Source organism: Festucalex cinctus, chromosome 21, assembly GCF_051991245.1.
Source record: "Festucalex cinctus isolate MCC-2025b chromosome 21, RoL_Fcin_1.0, whole genome shotgun sequence".
NCBI lineage: Eukaryota > Metazoa > Chordata > Actinopteri > Syngnathiformes > Syngnathidae > Festucalex > Festucalex cinctus.
This window is the reverse complement of record NC_135431.1, coordinates 9,729,735-9,750,641: the sequence shown is the minus strand read 5'-3', so window position 1 is coordinate 9,750,641 and position 20,907 is coordinate 9,729,735. Positions and strand designations below refer to the sequence as shown.

General features: G+C 40.9%; 1 protein-coding gene across 2 annotated transcripts; it reads left to right on the top strand.

Annotated features, from left to right (window-relative positions):
* The first annotated feature begins 866 nt into the window (after positions 1-866).
* LOC144010836 (sine oculis-binding protein homolog) lies at positions 867-19,778 on the top strand. Of its 2 annotated transcripts, none has more exons than XM_077511342.1 (7): positions 867-1,162; positions 6,460-6,589; positions 7,943-8,137; positions 9,739-9,890; positions 11,821-11,916; positions 12,009-13,883; positions 16,704-19,778. In XM_077511342.1, exons 1-6 carry the CDS (start codon positions 1,070-1,072, stop codon positions 13,878-13,880), a joined length of 2,538 nt encoding a protein of 845 aa, XP_077367468.1. In that variant the 5' UTR covers positions 867-1,069; the 3' UTR covers positions 13,881-13,883; positions 16,704-19,778. The 2 variants fall into 2 exon arrangements, with proteins under 2 accessions (XP_077367468.1, XP_077367467.1); XM_077511341.1 differs by having other exon boundaries at positions 11,988-13,883.
* The last annotated feature ends 1,129 nt before the right edge of the window (positions 19,779-20,907 follow it).

The window sequence follows — 20,907 nt, the reverse complement described above, 5'->3', positions numbered from 1 at the left end:
TATTCTAGTAGTGTGCTGAAGTCCTCAGTCTCCAAGTGAGACAATTTAGAGCACTAGTATAGGGTGAATTGGTAAAACAACTACATGTTAATTAGACAAAACTGTGCACCAGTTGACTATGGAGAACCAAAACTGCCAAAATTCGAAATAAATAAATGATTAAATAAATAAATGACTAAAAGTGAAAATAAAAATGAATATAAAAAAATATAATTCCAAAATTATATCTGCAAAAATAAATATAAATGGAAATAAATACGTTTTTATTTATTTATTTAGACATTTATTTATTTATTTAGTCATTTATTTATCTATTTATTTAGTCATTGATTTATTTATTTAGTCATTTATTTATTTATTTATTTATTTATTCTCGAATTTTGGCAGTTTTGGTCCTCCATAGTTGACAACTGCATGTCCCTACTAGAGAGTAGAGACAATATAAAATTCTACTAGTTAAGATCGAGCACTTTACTCGTAGTTGCAGGCAGATGTCAACTATAACGTAGTTTTGCTTAAATTAAAAAAAAAAAAGAAGTATTTGTTCTATTATTGCGCCCAAATCGTTCTACTAGTGAGCAGAAATATCTTAAAAATAATAAATGGGGTTTCACTATTATGACAATTGTTCTAAGAGTGCACTGTCGCCTGAAATGACATACTAGTGTGACTAATACTAGTAACTATACAATTCAGCGCAGTATTAGGATATCAATAATTGCTCAAATTTCTTGCCATCAGTTTAAAAACTATATTATTATAATGATATTTTATTTTCAGCGCTCACCGGAAGTACCCCTCCCCTTATCGACACTAGCTTGACGACGGTAAATCTAAGCTAGCGGCGCTGCTTCGCCAGTGGACCCTCCAGCACGGAGCGCGCACGCATGTCCCGCGGACTGTCTTCGCTTGGAGCCGCAGATAAGGAGCTCCCAAGTTCGGGAATGACAGCCGCTGTCACCGCGAGTGACAGCTTTCACTCTGGCCTGCTCCACTGACCAACCGAGCTTGTCTGACGGCTTGACACATCCAAGTTCGGTCCGAACCGGATCCACCACAGACCGGGACTATGCCAGAGATGGAGAAAGGGAGACCGCCAGAAAGTAAACGCAGCAGGAAGCCCGCGCATCCCGTCAAGAGGGAAATAAACCAGGAAATGAAGGTGAGAGAGATGATGGGTCATTATAAATAGAGAACCCATTATCCTATTTTAAATGAACTATACTTACAAATCTACTACTAACATGCTGAATGCACTTTTTATTCGATTTGATATGACACACCATAGCTGATAAAGATAACACCTTTCATAAAGTCTTTAAATATTACATCACTTTTATCACCAATCTAAACCAAACAGGACATTTTAAATACACTGCAGATGTTAGCTGATTAAAAAAAAAAAAAAAAGTAGGTTGTCCTTTTTTGTGACGCAGTGTCAGGCCAGCTGTGGCCCCGACATGCACACAGTTATGTCCACTAGAGATCCAGATGTGCGTCACTTCTTCCCCACTGGAGTTGAAGGGTGGGGGCGGGTGGTATAAGGTTAGGACATTAATATCCACAAATAACTCACATCAGCCCCACGTTGGGTGTCAAAACATGACTTGAGCATCAGAGATGTTCGCACCCTCAAAGGTTGCCGTCGTTCTTCTAATGACGAGTCAAATCACAGTGAAAGGCGCAATTCCCTCCCACCATTATGCACACATTACTGCATGGAAACTTATCCACGGATTGTGTGCTTTGTTTGGGTTCGGACATTGGTTATTTGAGAGTGTTGGTAAGGGATATCCAAGGCTCCTTCAAGCCTGCCCTGGGAAATCGAAGTTTTTTTTCATGAAGGACTGGATGATTCTGGCAGCGCGGGGAGGAAATGTGCTCTTTTTTTTTTTTCTGTAAGTGGTTTGGACTGGAGTTTTGATATCCAGGGGAGGTGTAGTGTTACGAGTTCCCCTAATTTTAATCAAAACATGCGAAATACTATCCTCGCTTGATGTAAAGTTTGCCCCGGTTGGCTCTCAGGGTCGGTCGGCCCCGGTTTTGTTGGCTTTGGACGCAACTCTCGCTGTGGTTTAGGATACGGCCTGTCACTCTCACAAAGCAGATGTTTGTCTCAACTGCCAGAAAGAAACACAAACAACTGTGTGGGAAGGGTGGACAGACAAAACTGTTGAATGAATGTTAGTGTTGTATACACATTGACACTAAAGTACAGTGATCTGCCACTGGAATTATACCTTTGGCAAGTGGCTTTTACACCGGGGAACACCTTTTTTGGTCCAAGAAAATGTGCAAACAGTTTTCAGTAGGAGTCCAATGTATCAGAATGGGGTAGAGTAAAGCACAATTTCTGTCATTTAAGGTAGAATTAACAGTAATTAGAAAATATACAAACCGTTACATTCCAGTGTTACAATTATCCAGTCTGAAATGGTGTCTTTAACTCATTCACTCCCAGCCATTTTCACAGAAACAATCCCGTTCACTCCCGGCTGTTTTACTGGATTTTGACTGAGTTTGCAAGGCCCACAGGATATTGTGTTCTATAGCTATAAAAACATGGAACCTATCAAAAGAAAGATTAAAGTCTCTTCTTTCATCAGAAAAAAAAAGTATGTTTCTGTTTCCGTTTTGCAGCAATTAGCATTAGAAGAGAGCTAAGTTTCATCAGTTTTCACAAATCTATTTAAAATCTTAAGTAATTTAGCTTTTTTTCTAGATGGCCCTGGTTGATCTCCTTTGTTCTGCTGCCACCTGCTGGCCGTTTGTGTAATACCTACCATATCTGCAACCGTTCTTTGCAGCTGAGAGGCTGCATCAAAGCCTTCTGTATGCTCTAGCATAAAAAAAAAACAAAAAACAAAAAAAACGTATAAATACGTCTTTGGGACACTTACAACATTAAAAAAAACGTATTTACACGTTATTGGGAGCAAATGAGTTAAGGTAGAATCTACACTTAACTTTTGGTCCTAGAAAAAGTTACAATTGTTTGAATCCAATAACAGTCCTCTCAAATTGTCAGAAATAGGGGTCTGGGAAAGCTAAAATTTACTTTTTTTGTTCCCAATATAAAAAGGTGCAAACAGTCACTTTGGGAGTCTAATAATTAAACCAGACACTGTCAGAAATAGGGCGCATCATTGTGCAACCCCCACTAAGGGACCCCATAATCTGTCGGTCCAAGAAAATGTACAAACAACGACATTGGAGTCGAATAATAAACTATAAACTGTCAGAAATTGGGGTACAGTAAATGTCCATTTATGTCGCTTGTAATGCACCGTCTTGGTTTTAGAAACAAACAAATGACTATGGTTACTAGAAAGCCTTTGTGGTCATTCAAATAGTTACCTTGGACAAAGGCTACAGTGAACTTTGAATCATTTGAATCCAAAAACTGTCAGAAATTAGAGGTTCAGTTTAGCTCAATTTCTGTCCTTTAAAACTAGTGGTACAGTCACCTTCGAGTGCAATAAGCAGCGTTAGAGATACAGTTACTCAAAAATTGACCTAACATCTACAATCATTAGAATTCAATAATATACCACACGGTGTCAGAAATAGGTGTACTTGTGAGGGTCAACTTCCGTCCCTCGGGTGCAATCTACACTCATAAACCCCAGAGGGGTAAACACTCAACTTAGGGGTCACTGTTTGCACATTTTTTCCTGGTGAAAGTACAGTGTGATACAACTGGAGAGGTGAAAATTTAAATGTCACCGGGACAGAATGTGCACATTTGACGGTACCACCACATTGACACAGTTTGTAAGGGGGATATGAAAGGTTGACGGATTGAAATGGACTCCAACTATACTCCTCTTTATTAGGTCTGGGTATTGCCGCCAACCTCCCGATACGATACGTATCACGATACAGGGGACACGATACGATACGTATCGCGATACATATGTATCCCAATACATGATCTTCTATTCCGATATTTTACTTCATTTACTTGCATTTTATAACAGTCATATGTATACCTAAAGGATATGTTTATTATGATCGATGGCAAAAAAATTTTTTTTGTTTTTTTTTTGTTAGTAGCTCTTCTGGTTTACCACCAACCTGCATGCCTGGTCTAATATGTACGCACTGCAGAGCAAGGAGCAGTTTTCACAGACACACTGGGAAAATTTATTAATAGGCATCAGCCGATATGAGCAAAAATATCAAAGTTAAAATTACAGCTCTAAAATGTGCTTATTTGAAATATTTGGGGAAATAAAAACAGCTTTTTTTTCATGTAACACAATCTATTTCGTTTTTAAACAAAATATAGGAAAATTGGTACATTAAGACTAGGAGTGTGCTCAAAAAATCGATATGGCAATATATCGTTGCGGGCCTCATCACAATACAACGCCGCCAACCTCACGATACGATACGTATCACGATACAGGGGCCACGATAAGATACGTATCGCGATACATATATATCCCACATAAGACACATTTTATTTATTTATTTATTTTTTAAACAAAATATAGGAAAATTGGTACACTGAGACACGTGCCATGTTAAGTTTATAAGTAAATAAATGTTGACATTCTTCCTCTCCTTTAATTTTTCTTAGCAAGACACAGTGTCCAATCACTGGTGAGCTATTTTTGCATTAATTGAAGGCAATTAACTTCAAAGACGCTGCTGGTTTTTATTTTTTTAGGTACAATGCAAGCTGCAAAGGCAAACGTTAACTGTAGGGGTGTGAATTGCCTCGTACCTGACGATTCGATTCGTATCACGATTCACAGGTCGCGATTTGATTCGATTAATCCCGATACGAATTTAGAAGTCGATTGTTGCGATTTTCTTCATTCAAATTTAGAAAATACTAATCAGTAAACTTGTAGAGTGTAAGATTTGTGTCAAAAAGTATTATTTATTTATCTGAAATTTCAGTCTTATAGAGGTTGTAATCTGTTTCATGTTTGAGCAACATTGAAATAAAATATTAAGGCTTAATATTCCGTTCATATAACATTCTTCCATGCTTAAGGTGTGAATCCTAACCCGAAGTCAGACGTTTTGTTGAATATTTTTCCATTAAAAATGGAAGTTTAAAAATCGATTCAGCCGCCTATTGAATCGATTCGAGAATTGCGCGATGTAGTATCGCGATATATTGCCGAATCGATTTTTTTTAACACCCCTAGTTAACTGCCTATTTAAAGTTAACTAGCAATATCGATTCTGACAACTGCATATCGATAATGAGGCTCGCAACGATATATTGCCGTATCGATTTTTTGAGCACACCCCTACTCTTTATAAAGGTACGGGTATGCTGAAATCAATACAATCAGTTAACTCTATAAGAATCTGCCAATTGAGAATATGTGTAGAAAGCTTGAACTAACAGAGGTAAGATGGAAAGCGGGTCACACGCTGGAAGGCAGGGAGAGCTGATTTCTCACTCCGCTGAGGTCCGGCCCAGTGTTGTCTCTGTAATACATCTGTTTCAACACCAGATTCAAACCTGCTCCCTCCACGTCAGGCCCAGAGCGCAGCACCGGACACCGGATACTTGACTTTAATCATCGTTAGGCATATTTAGCTGGATATGATACTGCTTGCTCTTACTCACACACAGCAGAAAGTGAGCAAGTCAAGGGAGAGATCCATTTCTTTGAGGGCCCCGGCGCAGAGCAGAGGTCGTAGTGAGGAAAGCGGAGGGAAGGGAAAGAATGCGTAGTCGGTACTACGGCGCTTCAACGCCGCCGCAGCGGACTGGCTGTGCTGGAAAAGGGTGAAACCCGAGAGGCCGGGCCGGGTCGGGTGTCAGGGCTGGAAGGTGTCGGGGTGGAGGGGAGGATGGCGAACATGGGGAGGATGGATGTGAAGGGCCAGCTTGGGGGGGGGGAGCAGAGAAGCGGGGCATTTCCGAGAAGCGTGGGACCTCGCTGCGGTGTTGGGTGTCCCACTCTGATTTCTGCCCATTCCGGATCAGATTTCCCCTCCAATCCGGTTCTTCCAAAACCACAGAGAGAGGTGGGTGGATAAAGAGGGACCTTTGTGTTTTGATTTTTTTTTCATCTGGTCGTAATAAAAAAAGAAGAGGGGGGACCACACATCTGCAGGGAACAGATTTCTTTTCTCCCGCTTTTTTCTAATTAGATGAGATAAACAAAGGATGATTTATAGATCTCACACTGGTGTCGGGTTTTAAACCTTTCCGTCTCAGATTTAGCAAGGGTAAACAACATGAATACATCATGGAAAAAGCGTCATACTGAACTCCACTGTGCTCAGATTCAGTTCTCTAACTGGGCTGGAGCTGAGAAAGAATCACTCTCATTCATTTGAGGTAGTAAGGTCTGATTATGTTTAGCGTAGGATCAAAATTTCCACCACAGCCACGATATAAACAACATCCTATTTGTGGCTCTTACTTTATACATATAAAAACAATTCCAATCTGTCACGTCTTTTCCTATTCGTCCCATGTAGACTTTTGCCGAAAGCACCATGAACGAGCTCCTGGGCTGGTACGGCTACGACAAAGTCGATCTCCGAGACGCTGAGGCCAACGAGATCAGGAACTACAGGGAGAGGCGCCAGCATGTATCGGTGTTGAAAGGTAAGGGCAGTTGCCTCACTGTTGAGCAAACTTTGTCGACAGGTTCTGCAAGTTATATACAGTAAAACCTCCGCTGACGAACGCTTAAGCTCACGAACTTTTCGCCTCAGATGTCAGACAGACATATTGAGTAGAGATAGACCGATAAGGTTTTTTCGGGCCCGATACCGATACTAATTATTAGTAGTGAAGGATGCCGATAACCGATATTTGGAGCCGATATTCAATTTCACTAAAAAGGGACATCAAAATTTGGAAAAAATACAAACTCCAGCTCTTATCTTTTTATTTATTTATTTATTTATTTATTTATTTTAAAGCATACGTTTATTGAGCAACTTTTAGGGTTAGTAAAATATTTTTACGTTTTTTTTTTTTTAATTTATTCAAAATCTTAGTCAATAGACAAGTTCTGGGATCTCCCAGGTGCAGTAGCATGCTTTCAAAAGTTAAATAAAAACAAAGAATTATTTTCTACACAAAATAAAAGTCTATCAAAATATCCAAAGTATTAAATTTTTACTTATCTTAGTTTTAATTTCAATCAAAAACAGAAGGTGCAGAGAGTTCCCAGGGTCGACAAAAATGAAAATAAAAACTTCTTTTTTTTAAATTTACATTTAAATTAGTTCCCTGAAGTTAACACTTAAAAAAAAAATGATCTATTATCGGCCATATGATTCTTCAAAATGGCCGATGCCGATATTTCTCAAAATGCTGAATATCGGCGCCGATAATCGGCCCAGCCGATAATCGGTCTATCCCTAATATTGAGTGTACTTTTGCTATTATGGGACCGAAAAAGACCCCACCACAGGCTAGTGTTAAGCCTAAGAAGACATTAAAGAAAATTACGATCAAGCAGAAGAAGGAGATCATTGAAAAATACGAACGAGGTGTGCGTTTGTGTGACTTAGCGTCCCAGTACCAGTACGCTAAGTCTACCATTGCTACCATCCTTAAGAACTACCATCACAAAGGTAAATAAAACAACTTTGTTATACAGTACAGTTTATTTCTTTAATTACAATTCAATAGCACTTTTATTATACATAAAATAAGGTATATTTTTGTGTAGTTTTAAGGCTTATTCAGTAGAAAATTATGTTTTATAGGGACCTGGGAACGGATTATTCTCATTTTAATGGTTTCTCATGGGAAATAAATGTTCGGAAGACGAACTTTTCGCCTTACACACACTTTCTGGGAACCAATTATGTTCGTGAGCTGAGGTATCACTGTACTGACATTTAGTCACTCAAATTTATAGCGTCTCCTCCTTTCATTCATGATCCACCTTTTAAATTTGACAGAATTCCTTGATGGTGAAGACATTTTTGGTATGTCTTTCAGAAAACTCCGCACCAAAACCCAAAAGTGTGGACAGCAAAGCCAGTCACTCGGTCCTCACTGTGAAGAGCGTGGAGAGGGAGTTATTCAGCGTTCCCTCGTCTTCCTCTTCCTCCTCTTCCACAAGCACCTCCTCAAGCATGCCCAAGGAGCACAAGAGTGCACCCGTTATTGTACCGCTCATAAAGCCATCAGCAGGTAGCAACTTATGGAGAGTAATATTAAAATCACCATCCATGCATCTATCTACCATACTGCTTATCCTCACTAGGTAACTTCGGGTAAGAGTTGGGGGACACCCTCCACCATGCCGCCCATTAAAACCGCATTTTAGCTCATTCTCGCTATGTTAACTCATTCACTCCCAGCCATTTTCATGTTCTATTGCTATAAAAACATGGAACCTACCAAAAGAAAAATGTGTCTCTTCTTTCATCAGGGGAAAAAAAAAAAAAAAAAAAAGTTTCATCATTATTCACAGACCTGTTGAAAATACTGGGAAAAACATGCAACATGGACCTGGTTGATACTTTGCTGCCACCTGCTGGCCGTTTTTTTTTTTTTTTTTTAAATAACTACCATCGCTTTAAGCGACCACTTCATGTCAGAAACTGCATCAAAGCATTCATACAAAAACTCTAGCAAACAAAAACCTAAAAAACGTATAAATACGTATTTGGGAGTGAATGAGTTAATTTGAATCATGTAGAATTGGAGGATTCCAGGTGGGATAGACTGTAGTATGCATTTCTAGTTCCCATAGTGTGCCGATTTTATACTGAAACATACTTAGTCTTTTACAGTTTCTCTAAAGAATTACTTCAGTTGATTCGAACAAGCCTTTATATCAGGGGTGTCCAAACTTTTTCATTTGAGGGCCACATACAGAAAATCAAAAGGACGCAAGGGCCACATAATGTTGTGAAGAGAAATTGTGTTTCGTCCTAAAAATTGTACAAATAATTTATTTGTGCTTTTGCATGTTTAGAAAAATGCTGCAGTATATAAACCAATTTATTTGTAATATGGCAGTAGGGTTATTATAGTTTTGGAATTTGTCATTTTAGTTGTTTTTTTATTAGTTTTCGGGGTGGTTCTGTTAATTTTCATTAGTTTAGTTCTTTAAAAAATGCTTAGTTTTAGTTTAGTTTGTTAGTTTCGGTATTAGTATTAGTTTTTTTTTTTTATGTGTATTTACTTGTGCGCAATATGGGAGCGACGTCATCTGAAGGTGCTTTTCTATTGGCTGCTGCTAGATGACGTCACTTCTGTGTGACATACTTTCAAACATCATTATTCCGGTTTATATCAAAATAAATCTACTAAAAATCACATTTAAAATCATCCCCAATGGCTCATGCATTAAATTAATTACCAAAGACTAAAACAAAGGACATGTTTGCTGTAATTATAGTTAGTTTTGTAAACATAAAATGTAGTTTCACTTAATTTTCGTTTTTTGTTTTTTTTTAAATTTCGGTAGCAATATTGTTTTTTGAATTTTAGTTTTAGTTTTTTCATTAGTTTTAGTTAACTAAAATAACCTTTAAAGGCACCAGTTTTTTTTTCTTACTTTGACCACCTCCAAACATTTTTGTTTTGTTTATTTTATTTGAACTGAGTCAAATGTCATTTTTAGCATATGTCGCGGGCCACTGAAAAATGGACGGCGGGCCGCAAATGGCCCCCGGGCCGTAGTTTTGGACACCACTGCTCTATATGATTAAAAAACAAACTTCTGTTAAGTCTGAGTTTCTCAAATTCCACTGGTTTGACCACAGTTTCTTCTTCACCTGCAGTGGACGACGTACAGAATGTGCAGATAGTGTGCGTTTGGTGCCAGAAGGAAGGTGTTAAGCGCTACTCTCTATGCATGGGTTCCGAGCTCAAGAGCTTCTGCAGTGAGAAGTGTTTTGCTGCATGCAGACGGGCCTACTTCAAGCGCAATAAGGTGAGCAGTGGCAGAACATACTGACTGTGAATGGAAGTTGTGACATAGCTGAGAGTTATGCTTTGCTAACATACAAGGTTTCAAGGTTATACCTGTACGTATGGCCAGCCATGAACTCATTCACTGCCTTTGACGGAAAAAGACGTCAAATGATGCGATGCATTTTTGCTGGGCTGGCAGTGAATGTGTTAACTAGTTTACGCACCGTTGTAAGAAAATGTCACACGGCTCCAGAAAATACACTCTTATTCATTTTATTAAATATTAATGGCCTAGAAATGTTTTCAACAGAAACATTTGCTGTAATTCGGACTTTAATAATGCCTCAGCTACAGTGGATTTGTACGTACTGGACATAAAAATGTGGGTTACATCACTGCCATAAAAATGAAACTTGTTTGCAAACTCAGACTACCATTTACCAGAGGTGGGAATTCCGTCCATATTGACGGAAGGTCCGTCAATCCGTCGATGACGGACATCAGTTTGTATGACGGGAAACTTTAAAAAAACGATTAACTAATCATTGCTAGAAGTGGGTTTTCGTCCTACAATGTAATCGCGAGTCCTTCAATCTAATCGTCAATCCATTAATGACGGAGTGCCCATTTTGCTGATGAATGACAGAAACATTGACGGACGGCCATTTCGCTGAGTTTTGACAAATGACAGATTGACGATTACAATGCGGTTCGACTTAAAATATTGACGGATTGACAATAACGGAAGGGGGTCTCGACTGTTGACGAATGACGGAAGCTCAAAATTCATTGACGCGCCCACCTCTGCCATTTACTATTAAGTTTGTAACCTTAAGTGACTCCTAAGCAGTGGGCCAAGATCATCAGGGGTACTGCGGGAAATTATTTAATTTCACTTAATTTGTCCGATAATCAATATGTACTAATCATAAATATATCTTTGTTCATCTATTTATGAACACTTAAATACAGGTGCATATTATACTCTGGATTTGACGGTATTTCAATATTCAAACTTTTTCTTGTGTGATGCGATTTGGCTAATGCGTGTCTCGGTTAGGAAACAAAACGAAAATAGAATTGAATGTTTGAAGAGGTATTCCATTGAACCCAGTTACCAGGAATATTTGTTGGAAAAAATATGGTGATGGAGGTCAAAGTTTATCCAAGTTGCTTAGTATCAGTTTCTCGTTAATGGAGAGCATCTTTGGTGTTGGGGAAAGACCACAACAACCACTATGAGGAACCGCTCGGATGCACGCAGCATGATTTGTCACCTTCCATTACCAGAGGTATGGGATGACGTGCAACGATATCCCCTTTCGGCATCGCTGTTGTCTATACTGTGATGGGTTTGGTCACAAAAGTGTCAGGACAAAACGGCTGTCTGAGCAGACTGCGCGCAACAAGCCCTCTACGTTTTCAGAGGCGGGAAGGGAAGTAGTGCGGTTGACTTGTTGCTGCTTGTCTGAGAAGAAGGCCAGGAGGCCTGGGGCGAGGTGTCCACTTTCAGCGCATACCTTACCTTCAGCTGCCTCATGTGTCGTAATTCAACACGACTCAGTGGGCCGGGGAAGCACTTGGATCCACAAAAGATCAGCTTACACAAATCAAGACAAATTCCCATATTAATATTGGCAACATTAATATGACAATACATCAGTTGCATTACCTCTCTACTAGGTTGTACATGCATATCTATTTCACCACATAGTGATTCCCTTTTGCTGGAATGACCTTTAGGCTTTGATGCTATTCATGACAAGGCGGATCATTTTTTGCTTTTTTCTCACTTCTTCAAATATGATTAGCTGATTAGCTAGTACCTTTTCAAGCAAGTACAGTACTCTGTTTTCAAGTTAATCCATCACATGTGTGATCTCAAGTTTGCTTAACTGCTTGACATTGATTCAATGTCAATGCTTCATATTGTGGTTTCTACCTATTAGGCCAGAGATGAGGACCTCCATGGAGAGAGATCCCCCCAGCACCCACATACAGAGGACTCACCCAGGCTGGTAATGAAGATAAACAGCAATGTTAGAGTAAGATGATACTTAATTAACAGTTTTAAACAGGTAATTAGGTGACGGATCACGTTTGTGACCCTCCACAGTCTCTCTCTCCTGTGTTGCAGGTGTGTGATTGGTGTAAGCATGTCCGTCACACCAAAGAATACTTGGATTTTGGATCTGGTGAAGAGCGACTCCAGTTCTGCAGCACCAAATGCCTGAATCAGTATAAGATGGATGTGTTCTACAGAGAAGCTCGAGCGGCTCTTACATGCTCCAGCCCTGCTAGGGCTGGCCAAGAGGGGAGATCAGACCAAAATATTGTTGGGCAAAAGCTTCTCACGCCAGAGTCTTGGAACAGCGGTAGTAGCACTGGGGAAGCACAACAAAGAAACATGTCTCCCAAAGGTCCTACACCAATTCTGGCATCGTCAGAATCATCCTCCACATCCCCATCAGAATCGTCGCCATCTTCTAAGCTTCCTGTCACTGGGCAGAGGACTCTGGACAGGCCCATCCAACCTTTTCCACCTCCACCTGCTGTAGAGGTGCCACCTCACCCGACACTTATTCCTCCTCCTCTTTCACGCCACCCACTAGAACATCCGCGAATTCCCCAAATGCAAATGCCCTTCATTAGACCTCCTCTTCATGCCCAGAGCCTCAGAAGCCCCCTTGCTAATGTCCATCATCCAAGACCCCCTGGTCCTTCTTCCAGTCCTATCCACAGACCTCCTCACTCTCCACACCTGCAGCCTCCCACTTCCTCCTCCATTAACCCCTCAGGATTGATGCATCCTCTCCCTCGGCCCTACTACCCTGGATTACACTCTCCTCCACTTATGCTACCCAGAGGCCCTGTGCCAATGCCTCCCTTAATGAACTTTGGCATTCCTTCCTTTAGTCCTCTCCTTCCTCAGCCTACTGTCCTGGTACCTTACCCAATAATTGTTCCTCTACCTGTCCCAATACCCATTCCAATACCAGTTCCAGTTCCTCCCAAAACAAATCTAGAAACACCAAATCACACTGGTGTTATACAGCATGTTCCAGAGGGAACAGACAGATGTAGATCCATACCGTCAAGGTTTCCATCTCCCGGGATCCCTGAAGGGAACAGCCAATTGCTAAACCACAAATTGAGTGGAAACTTGCCTTCACCCAGTGACCCCAATTCCAAGGACATGGGTTGGGTTAAATCAGAGAGGCCATTCTCATCCCCATCATCAACGTGCCACAGTGGGACATTGTCCCCCAGAGCGCAGTACAACACATCACCTTCCTCAACACGCAGCTCGGAAGGACTGACAGACTACAAACAACAACAGCACTTGGAACGACAAGTTATACAAAGGGTTCTACAGAGAACCCAAGTCAAGCTGGAACCCAATGTCAAGGCAGTAGCGGACTTTTCAGAGGAGTCTGTGCAGGGTGCCAAATCAGGGCTCCATGACACCATTAGACCCAGTCCACCACCGCCACAGCCCCCTTCACATCAGGACAGCCACATCTCACCTTCACACACTCCACAAAGCCCTACAGTGAACAACCACCCATATGATGCCATGGGCCCTATCCTGAAATCTCAGAACCATGGTCCTAATGGGATTTCCTCAGTGCTATCCATAGCCAGCCCGGGCTCACCCTTACCCCAGAGAGGATCCGCACCCACAGATCCTGCATTAACTGAGCTGGAATCTATAAAAGAAAACAAATGCTCAGTTGTCTGCTCTGTACGGGTCGAGGGCCCAGTCAATCAGACAGAAGAGCCTTTAGCAGTAGTTAGGGATGCAGGAGAAGACCCACACATACCAGATGAGGACCACGCCTATGCCCTACCTACTGCACCAAAGACAGGTGGGACCACCACCCCGCTACTCTTGCCCAAACTCAGGGACAAGGGTAGCTTAAGGAGCCCTGCTAACATGCCCAGTGCTGGAGACATGGAGCCAGCTCTGAAAAGGAGATGCCTACGAATCCGTGATCAAAACAAATAAGAGGTAAGAGATGACAGTTCCAGGCCAGAGAGAACACTTAATATGGTCAATTTGGCGCATGTCACAAGTCCCAAGACTTGGAAAATAAATTAACTACTCAAGGAATGACAAGAAAAGTGGCCTAACTACTGTATATTTACTATTGGTTTTAGAAATCTCATTGATTTATAATACTTAGTAACCTTTTCCCAAGTGACATGCCATGTTATGAATTAAAAACCACCAATTATACCAAATATCATTTGACCAAGAACCGGAAAGTGTGTGCACAGACTCCCATAGGAGAAACTGAATCACAGGTTTCACATGCACATGGTCACTAAACAGCATGGCGCCAAACAGAGAGAATCCTGGTTACCTGGCACTCTTCAGTGCTCTAAGGTTACAACAGGGGAAGGAGGTGAAGGGCACGGATAGTGAGAGTCACTTTGAAAGGCGATCACTTTCGACAACCTGACAGTCACAATGCTTTGGTTGCCTGCCATGATCACTTTGGCAGCACTACGTACAGTATAACATAGACTCTTATCCTGGACGGTTTGCAGTGCACGAATTGTTTATAGGCTTTTTGTATCAGACAAGAATAGATGGCTGGTGTGCAAGAGAAGATCAAGCAAGCTTCATTAACTCTTTTACTGCCACACGTTATGGAAAAAAAAAATAATAATCCACAGTGCCATTTCGCCAATTCCGAGCATTCATCAGATTCCATCAGATTCCGTCACATTTCATTGTAATTCCATGCACCAGCAGCCCATTGAAAAGAGACACAATGCTGCCATCTGTTGGCCACAGTTAGGTGGTGTTTTTGATTCCACAACCAATTGACCAGGCAGCGCTGCACTTAGACGTTGCTCCGTCTATTTAAGAAAACAAAAACAAAAAAACATAGATGACGTCATTTCACGTTTATGGCAGCATACATCTTGATTTTACTAATCGTTATTAAACGTTTTTGGCAGTCAAAGATTTAATAGTGACCTGTGAAGTCAAACTAAAGGACTCAATACACCAGTCTGACATCCGTGCGTTGGTATACGCCGTCTGATTAATGTATTAATTCACTGTTGTAACGATGTAGCCGTTGCGGAGCGTCTGGGTGGCGTTTTCGGTGGATTCGAAATATTGAACAAATCGGCATTGGACCTTTGTGATATTCGATCACTCTGCCTGGCTGTTAGCTAGCGAATCACTGCTTATCACCCTTTGCATTTGGACATAATTATGATGACAAATTATCGAGAAGATTAATTCATCACTATAGTCCAAGAGGTATGTCGCTCGAGTGATGAAAGCCAAACTATATATGGCAAGAAATGGAGACGCAACCGGATATACGAGGTAGGATTTACTTTATATTGCATAATACTCTGTAAAGATCCTGAGGGTGTGCTTCACGTGGGAATACTTCATGAGTGAAAAAGATGGCGGCATGCATTGTTTACGTTTTTATACCCCGCCCCCTACAGAGCTTTCTGGTTGCCTTTTTCTAACAAGGAGGAATAGTGTTTTACCGCCGCTGATGGTCTGGAGGGGTATTACATCTCATACATGTGCAGAAGCTACTTAGTCGGCGTTGGTGTACCGAGGCCTTAAGACGCGACAAATGTTTCAAAGTCAACGTAGAAGCAGATGATTGTCAGAAAGGCTTACAAGGTACTACTGTAAGACCCAGCTGGAATATAGCTCTGGGTCTTCGTTAGAAAACATATGGACAAAACCAGAGTGATTCAATTATGCACGTCATAGTGACACCCTAGGTTGGCTGACTCAAGCGTTCTCCTATCAACCTCTTCCCTGTCTGCACTCACAAATGCTGTCCGTTGCCAACCAGATGTTAAGTATAGCAGAACAGCCTCCTTACTTTGGACCTATCAAAGGGCCCTCTTTATTTCACTCATCGAGTTGGTAGTCCAAACGGCTGTAACATCACCCGTCCGTCCTCGCCCACTGGTATCGTGCCATAATGAGATCATGTTTCCGTTTCACTGTATGTCCTGAGATTAATCCGCTGATATTTCAGACATGGTTTTTCATTTCAACTGCTCTGCTTTTCCGCTGCGTTGTCCCTCAAAAGGTCAACAGTCAACTTTAAAAAAAGTATTTTTGAATGCCATTGGCAGACGGTACGCAAACCGTTGTCTTTTGAAATAATGTTTTTGGCACTCGTATTGCGAGATTCCCTTTCACTAAAAGTGAGTGTTGTCATTTGTTGTGGTTTCAAGTGTTCCCCTAGTAACCGATACATATGAAATCACAGCGTGCTGCTTGTGTCGTGCAGACGGATTTATGGCCCGGCGTTGTGTGTAACGAGAGCTGGCTGCTGCCCTATGTGAATGGCTTTAGCTCGCCACCTCTATGCTCTGGGAGCAGCATTACCGTCCTCCCTCATTGTCTTTTCGGCTGGACGTCTTTGAAAATATCTCTCACTCTGACAGAAATGGCAGCCGACTTGGGAATTTGGACTCAGGAAACAGTTGCTTTTTCTGTCTAAATTTCCTTGCGTTTATTTGGGATATTTTATAGGCCTGTGTAATCCGAACCCACCACTTGAGTATTCGCTGAGCTTTTGAAACTAAAACGCAATAAGACAGAGGGAGTACAGAACACTGCCTTGACATGAGTGCGTGCCTGTTGGCATTTAATACGCACGTGCGTGTGAGAGAGGCCAGATGTTCTTGGTTTGATTGTGCAAGTTATCGGTAGTGTCAAGTAGACTCAAAGTGTTTATATGACATGGGTGAATAAATAAATGTGATATGTTTAAAGGATCTCTTACATCTTATCCTCATCTCGCCTTCTGTTTTTTTTTTTTTCCCTCAGTGGATGAACAGCACTCCTGTTCTACACAATATGGCAGTGCCAGATTCAGTACCCCGCCCTCATGTGGACGGCGCCAGTGCTAACACCTTCCCGCCTGCTCGCCACAGCCCACCAGTGTTGCCCGGACTGCGGACCAGTAGGGTGCCAAAGCAGGAAGCCCAGATGGCCACTTAAAGTCCACGTGGAGGGGGGAGGACACAACACAATCACACATTTAGGACCAAAAGAAGTGTCACAGGCTGGTGTGTTCTGTTGTGTCCAAGGACTGTTTGATACGGACCATCGTTTCACATCTTGTCAGACGATCCCCTAAAGTGTGTTGATGTTTGTGCACTCATCTTCCTCAACCCCCTCCTCGCCCTCTTCCTTGCTCCGCTCAGCAGACAGGGCACTGATCAGCCTTGTGTGGTCTTCTCAGATGGAGCCTGAACATGATCTCTTTCTAGGGGAAACGGCTTGTTTTCTCTGCCCAGCTTGCACAAAGAGCCACATTGTTCCTCTCCCCGTATACCACACGGACTCCCCGATCCAGGTTTTGGGTTACCTGGCCGACGGGGGCTCCGACTTCAGGAGGAGGGTTTTATTTTTTTTGACCGACAGCTCGAAATATAGGATAACCTTCTCTCCTCCATCTCCCTGCCCAATCTAAATACACAATTTGAGCTGTAAGGTATTCAGCAAAGGAGTGATGAGATTTATTTTTGTCTTCACAGACACGTTTTGGGGTTAAGACTGATGACTGAGCAGTGTGACAAGATGTCAGAACTAGATTCCTGTAAAATAATGTATAAAAAAAAGCTCATGAGCTCAAGATTATAAGAGGAATTGCCTACTGAAGCTAGTCTATAAATGTTGTTTAACACATTCACTGCCAGTCCAGCAAAAATGCATTATTTGACGTCTTTTTCCGTCAATGGCAGTCAATGACTTAAGACGAGATGTAACCAAAATTGATGGATTTTTAAGCAACATTTGCCTTAAAAAAAAAAAAAAATGAAAAAAGGAGGCTGCAATATAATCACAAAATATATTGGCACATTGTGTTTAACACATTCACTGCCAGCCCAGCAAAAATGCATTATTTGACGTCTTTTTCCGTCAATGGCAGTCAATGAGTTAAAGACCCCACCCATCGACATTTCCTTTATCGACAACAGATGAAATATTTTTTGTTAATGAAGTTCATGTATGGAGCAGAATAATGCTGCCAACAGGAGTTGTGCATATGTTGCTCAACTTCCCACAGATGATGTCATGCCGTTCTTCTTTTGACGGCAAATTACTTGAGACTGAATCAACAGCACCTCTGCTGGTTGCAGCCAAGTAATGCATTCGAAACAATCAATCAATCAAACTTGCTTTGTTTTTTGTTTTCTACTCAGAAAGAATGTCCTAATGGGACAAACTGTGCAAGTGAGCTATAGATTCTGCCTTTTAAAAAAGGCTCTTATCAGATGATTCCAGCAAATAACAGGCTTGTACTATAATTATTACCAAGTGCGGTGTTATATTCAACCATTAAAAGCTGTGCTATACAGCGATCAGTATTACAGTTCCCTCTTTTGGGAACACATCCTGTGAGTTTATCCAGCTTGACGCTACTGTATGTCCAACACTTTTTTTTTTTTTTCGTAGTTAGAATAACTTATGGATGGGACTCATGAGTTTATACAAAAGTGCGTTCTTAATCTCAAGGTCACATATTTCTAATTTGTGAATCCAAAACTCACTCAGACCGTGATAATTTTATGAAATTGTCTTCATACACCGCCACAAAACGAAAAAAAAAAAAGATGGAAGTCTACAATTTTGATTTTTCCTAATCCACTGTGATGGGTTGTAAACGTTACGCATTAAAAATGTGTCACTGTCTAAAATATTCAACTCCAGTACTGTATACTGCATCGCCACTAGAGAGCAGTGTATGCTTTGGAAATATTCTGCCTGTCTGTTTGTGTTGAGACGTCACCAAGAACGTTAACTCATTCACTCCTAACCATTTTCACTTAAGTGTTTTCCTGGATTTTGACTGATTTTTCAAGGCCTGTGAAATATTATGTTCTATAGCTATAAAAATATGGAACATACCAAAAGAGAGATTTGAGTCTCTTATATTATCAGGAAAAAAAAAAAAAAAAAGTATATTCCTATCCGTTTCCACTGTGCAGCAATTAGCAAAAGAAAATGGCTAAGTTTCATTGTTTTTCACAATTCTGCTTAGAACTGTGGGAAAACTGTGGGAGTTTTAACATGGCCTGGTTGATCTCTTATACTCTGCTGCCACTCAACCATTTTCTGCAGTAGAGAGACTGCATAAAAGCCTTCTCTATGCTCTGGCATAAAAAAAAATAAAAAAATGTATAAATAGGTCTTTGGGACACTTAAAACATTTTAAATATGACGTATTTATACGTTTTTGGGAGCTAATGAGTTAACAATGCCACCAGACGGACATTAAATGCCAAATTAATTTTCTGCTATGCCATTATTTCATTTGTCCACTGATAAAGCACATGAAAAAAAAGACAAAAGTCTAGTTCTACTTGATTGGTAAAGTAGCCAACTTATCAGTTAGAATACCCATGTCCTAATGTGACCCCCACCTGTGCCATCATTCCAGAACTACATCCACTTATTTGTGCTCATCCAAGCGTAAGCGTGCCCGCTGTGGCGACCCACGTCACATCCCCCTCCCCACCTCCTTTCCCCAGCCCCACTCATTCCAGCCGCCACTCTCACCACCGCAGGTCATGCCGTTATTACTGGAAGTCATCCTTGGCTGGCCAGGGGACTTGGACAACAGTTTCTGTGAGTCACTACAAAAAAAAACACCTATTCTCACATCATAGGATAAAAAAAAAAGTCAAATAAATGACTGCCATTACTGATTTTGTTGCACATTTTAACTATTAGCTGTTTTTTTATGCCATTATTCATATGTGTGCTTACTGGAATTTGGATAAAAATTAGTGCCACACTTTTGTTGCTATAACAATGTAGCCCACTGAATAGATATCACAGGTTGTTTGTATTTGAATTCTTTGTAAAGTTAAATAAAGGTTATTCTAAGAGCAACTTCTTATTTACTTATTTCCGACTCTTGAACGTCCATCCATCCATCCATCCATCCATTTTCTTGACTGCTTATTCCTCACAAGGGTCGCGGGGGGTGCTGGCGCCTATCTCAGCTGGCTCTGGGCAGTAGGCGGGGGACACCCTGGACTGGTTGCCAGCCAATCGCAGGACTCTTGAACGTGTGTTTACATCATTAATAATTCAGGCCTATGCCAGCCAAAATCGTAGATTCTAAAGTCTATTTTTAGCTGCAGCAGCATGTTTGCGAGGCTGCGCATCAGCATTCCACACATACTCAAAGTCGGTGAGTCGAGGCTTTGAAACAGATTGATGAGATAAGGGGACAGGAATTCCGGCGCAGGGCGGGGGGCATATGTGGTAGATTGGAGGGTGCAAGTGTATCCTGACATGGGGGAACAACATTGAAGGGCAGGATGGATGAACAAAACTAGTGGGCTCAAGTCCTCGAAAACCTCTTGCTAATAATAATGTATGTGTAAGGTGGGGAAGTTGGATGACAAGTGAGCTAAAATAAAACACAGCCCTAGCGGAACTTTCTAAATAAAAGAAAGAAGCCATCAATACTAAACAAAAACACAATATAATAACGTACAAAATGGAGTGACATGCAAGTTGAGATATGTTGCTGCTATAGTACAGCTGCAAAAGCACTTTCAAGTTTATTGAATGGGAAAACAGTCAACACACATTAATACAAAAATAAAAAAAACCCTCAATAACCAAGTAGTAAATGCTAACCCATATGATTCCAGCTCTGAATGTGACTCTCTAGGCCGCGTCCCCTCATGGCACGTATGTGTCTTTTTGCTTAATTACACTTTCTAAACCACTTCATTTATTTAATTTCTCTTGTTTTATGTTTTAGTGGGTTTTTATATTTATATTTTACAACATAGTTACAATTTCCTGAATAATAACAGAATAATAACATCTCAATTTATTTTAATGGAGGAAATTATTTTAAGTAATCAGAGTTTTTTGGTAGGTAGTTGGACCACAACTGCAAAAATAGGTTTATGCTATCTATTGAAACACCTGGGAACTATTTTAAAGTGTGGTGGGAATATGCACATTACTGTAGAGCAAAATGTATAAAATAAAGTCATCA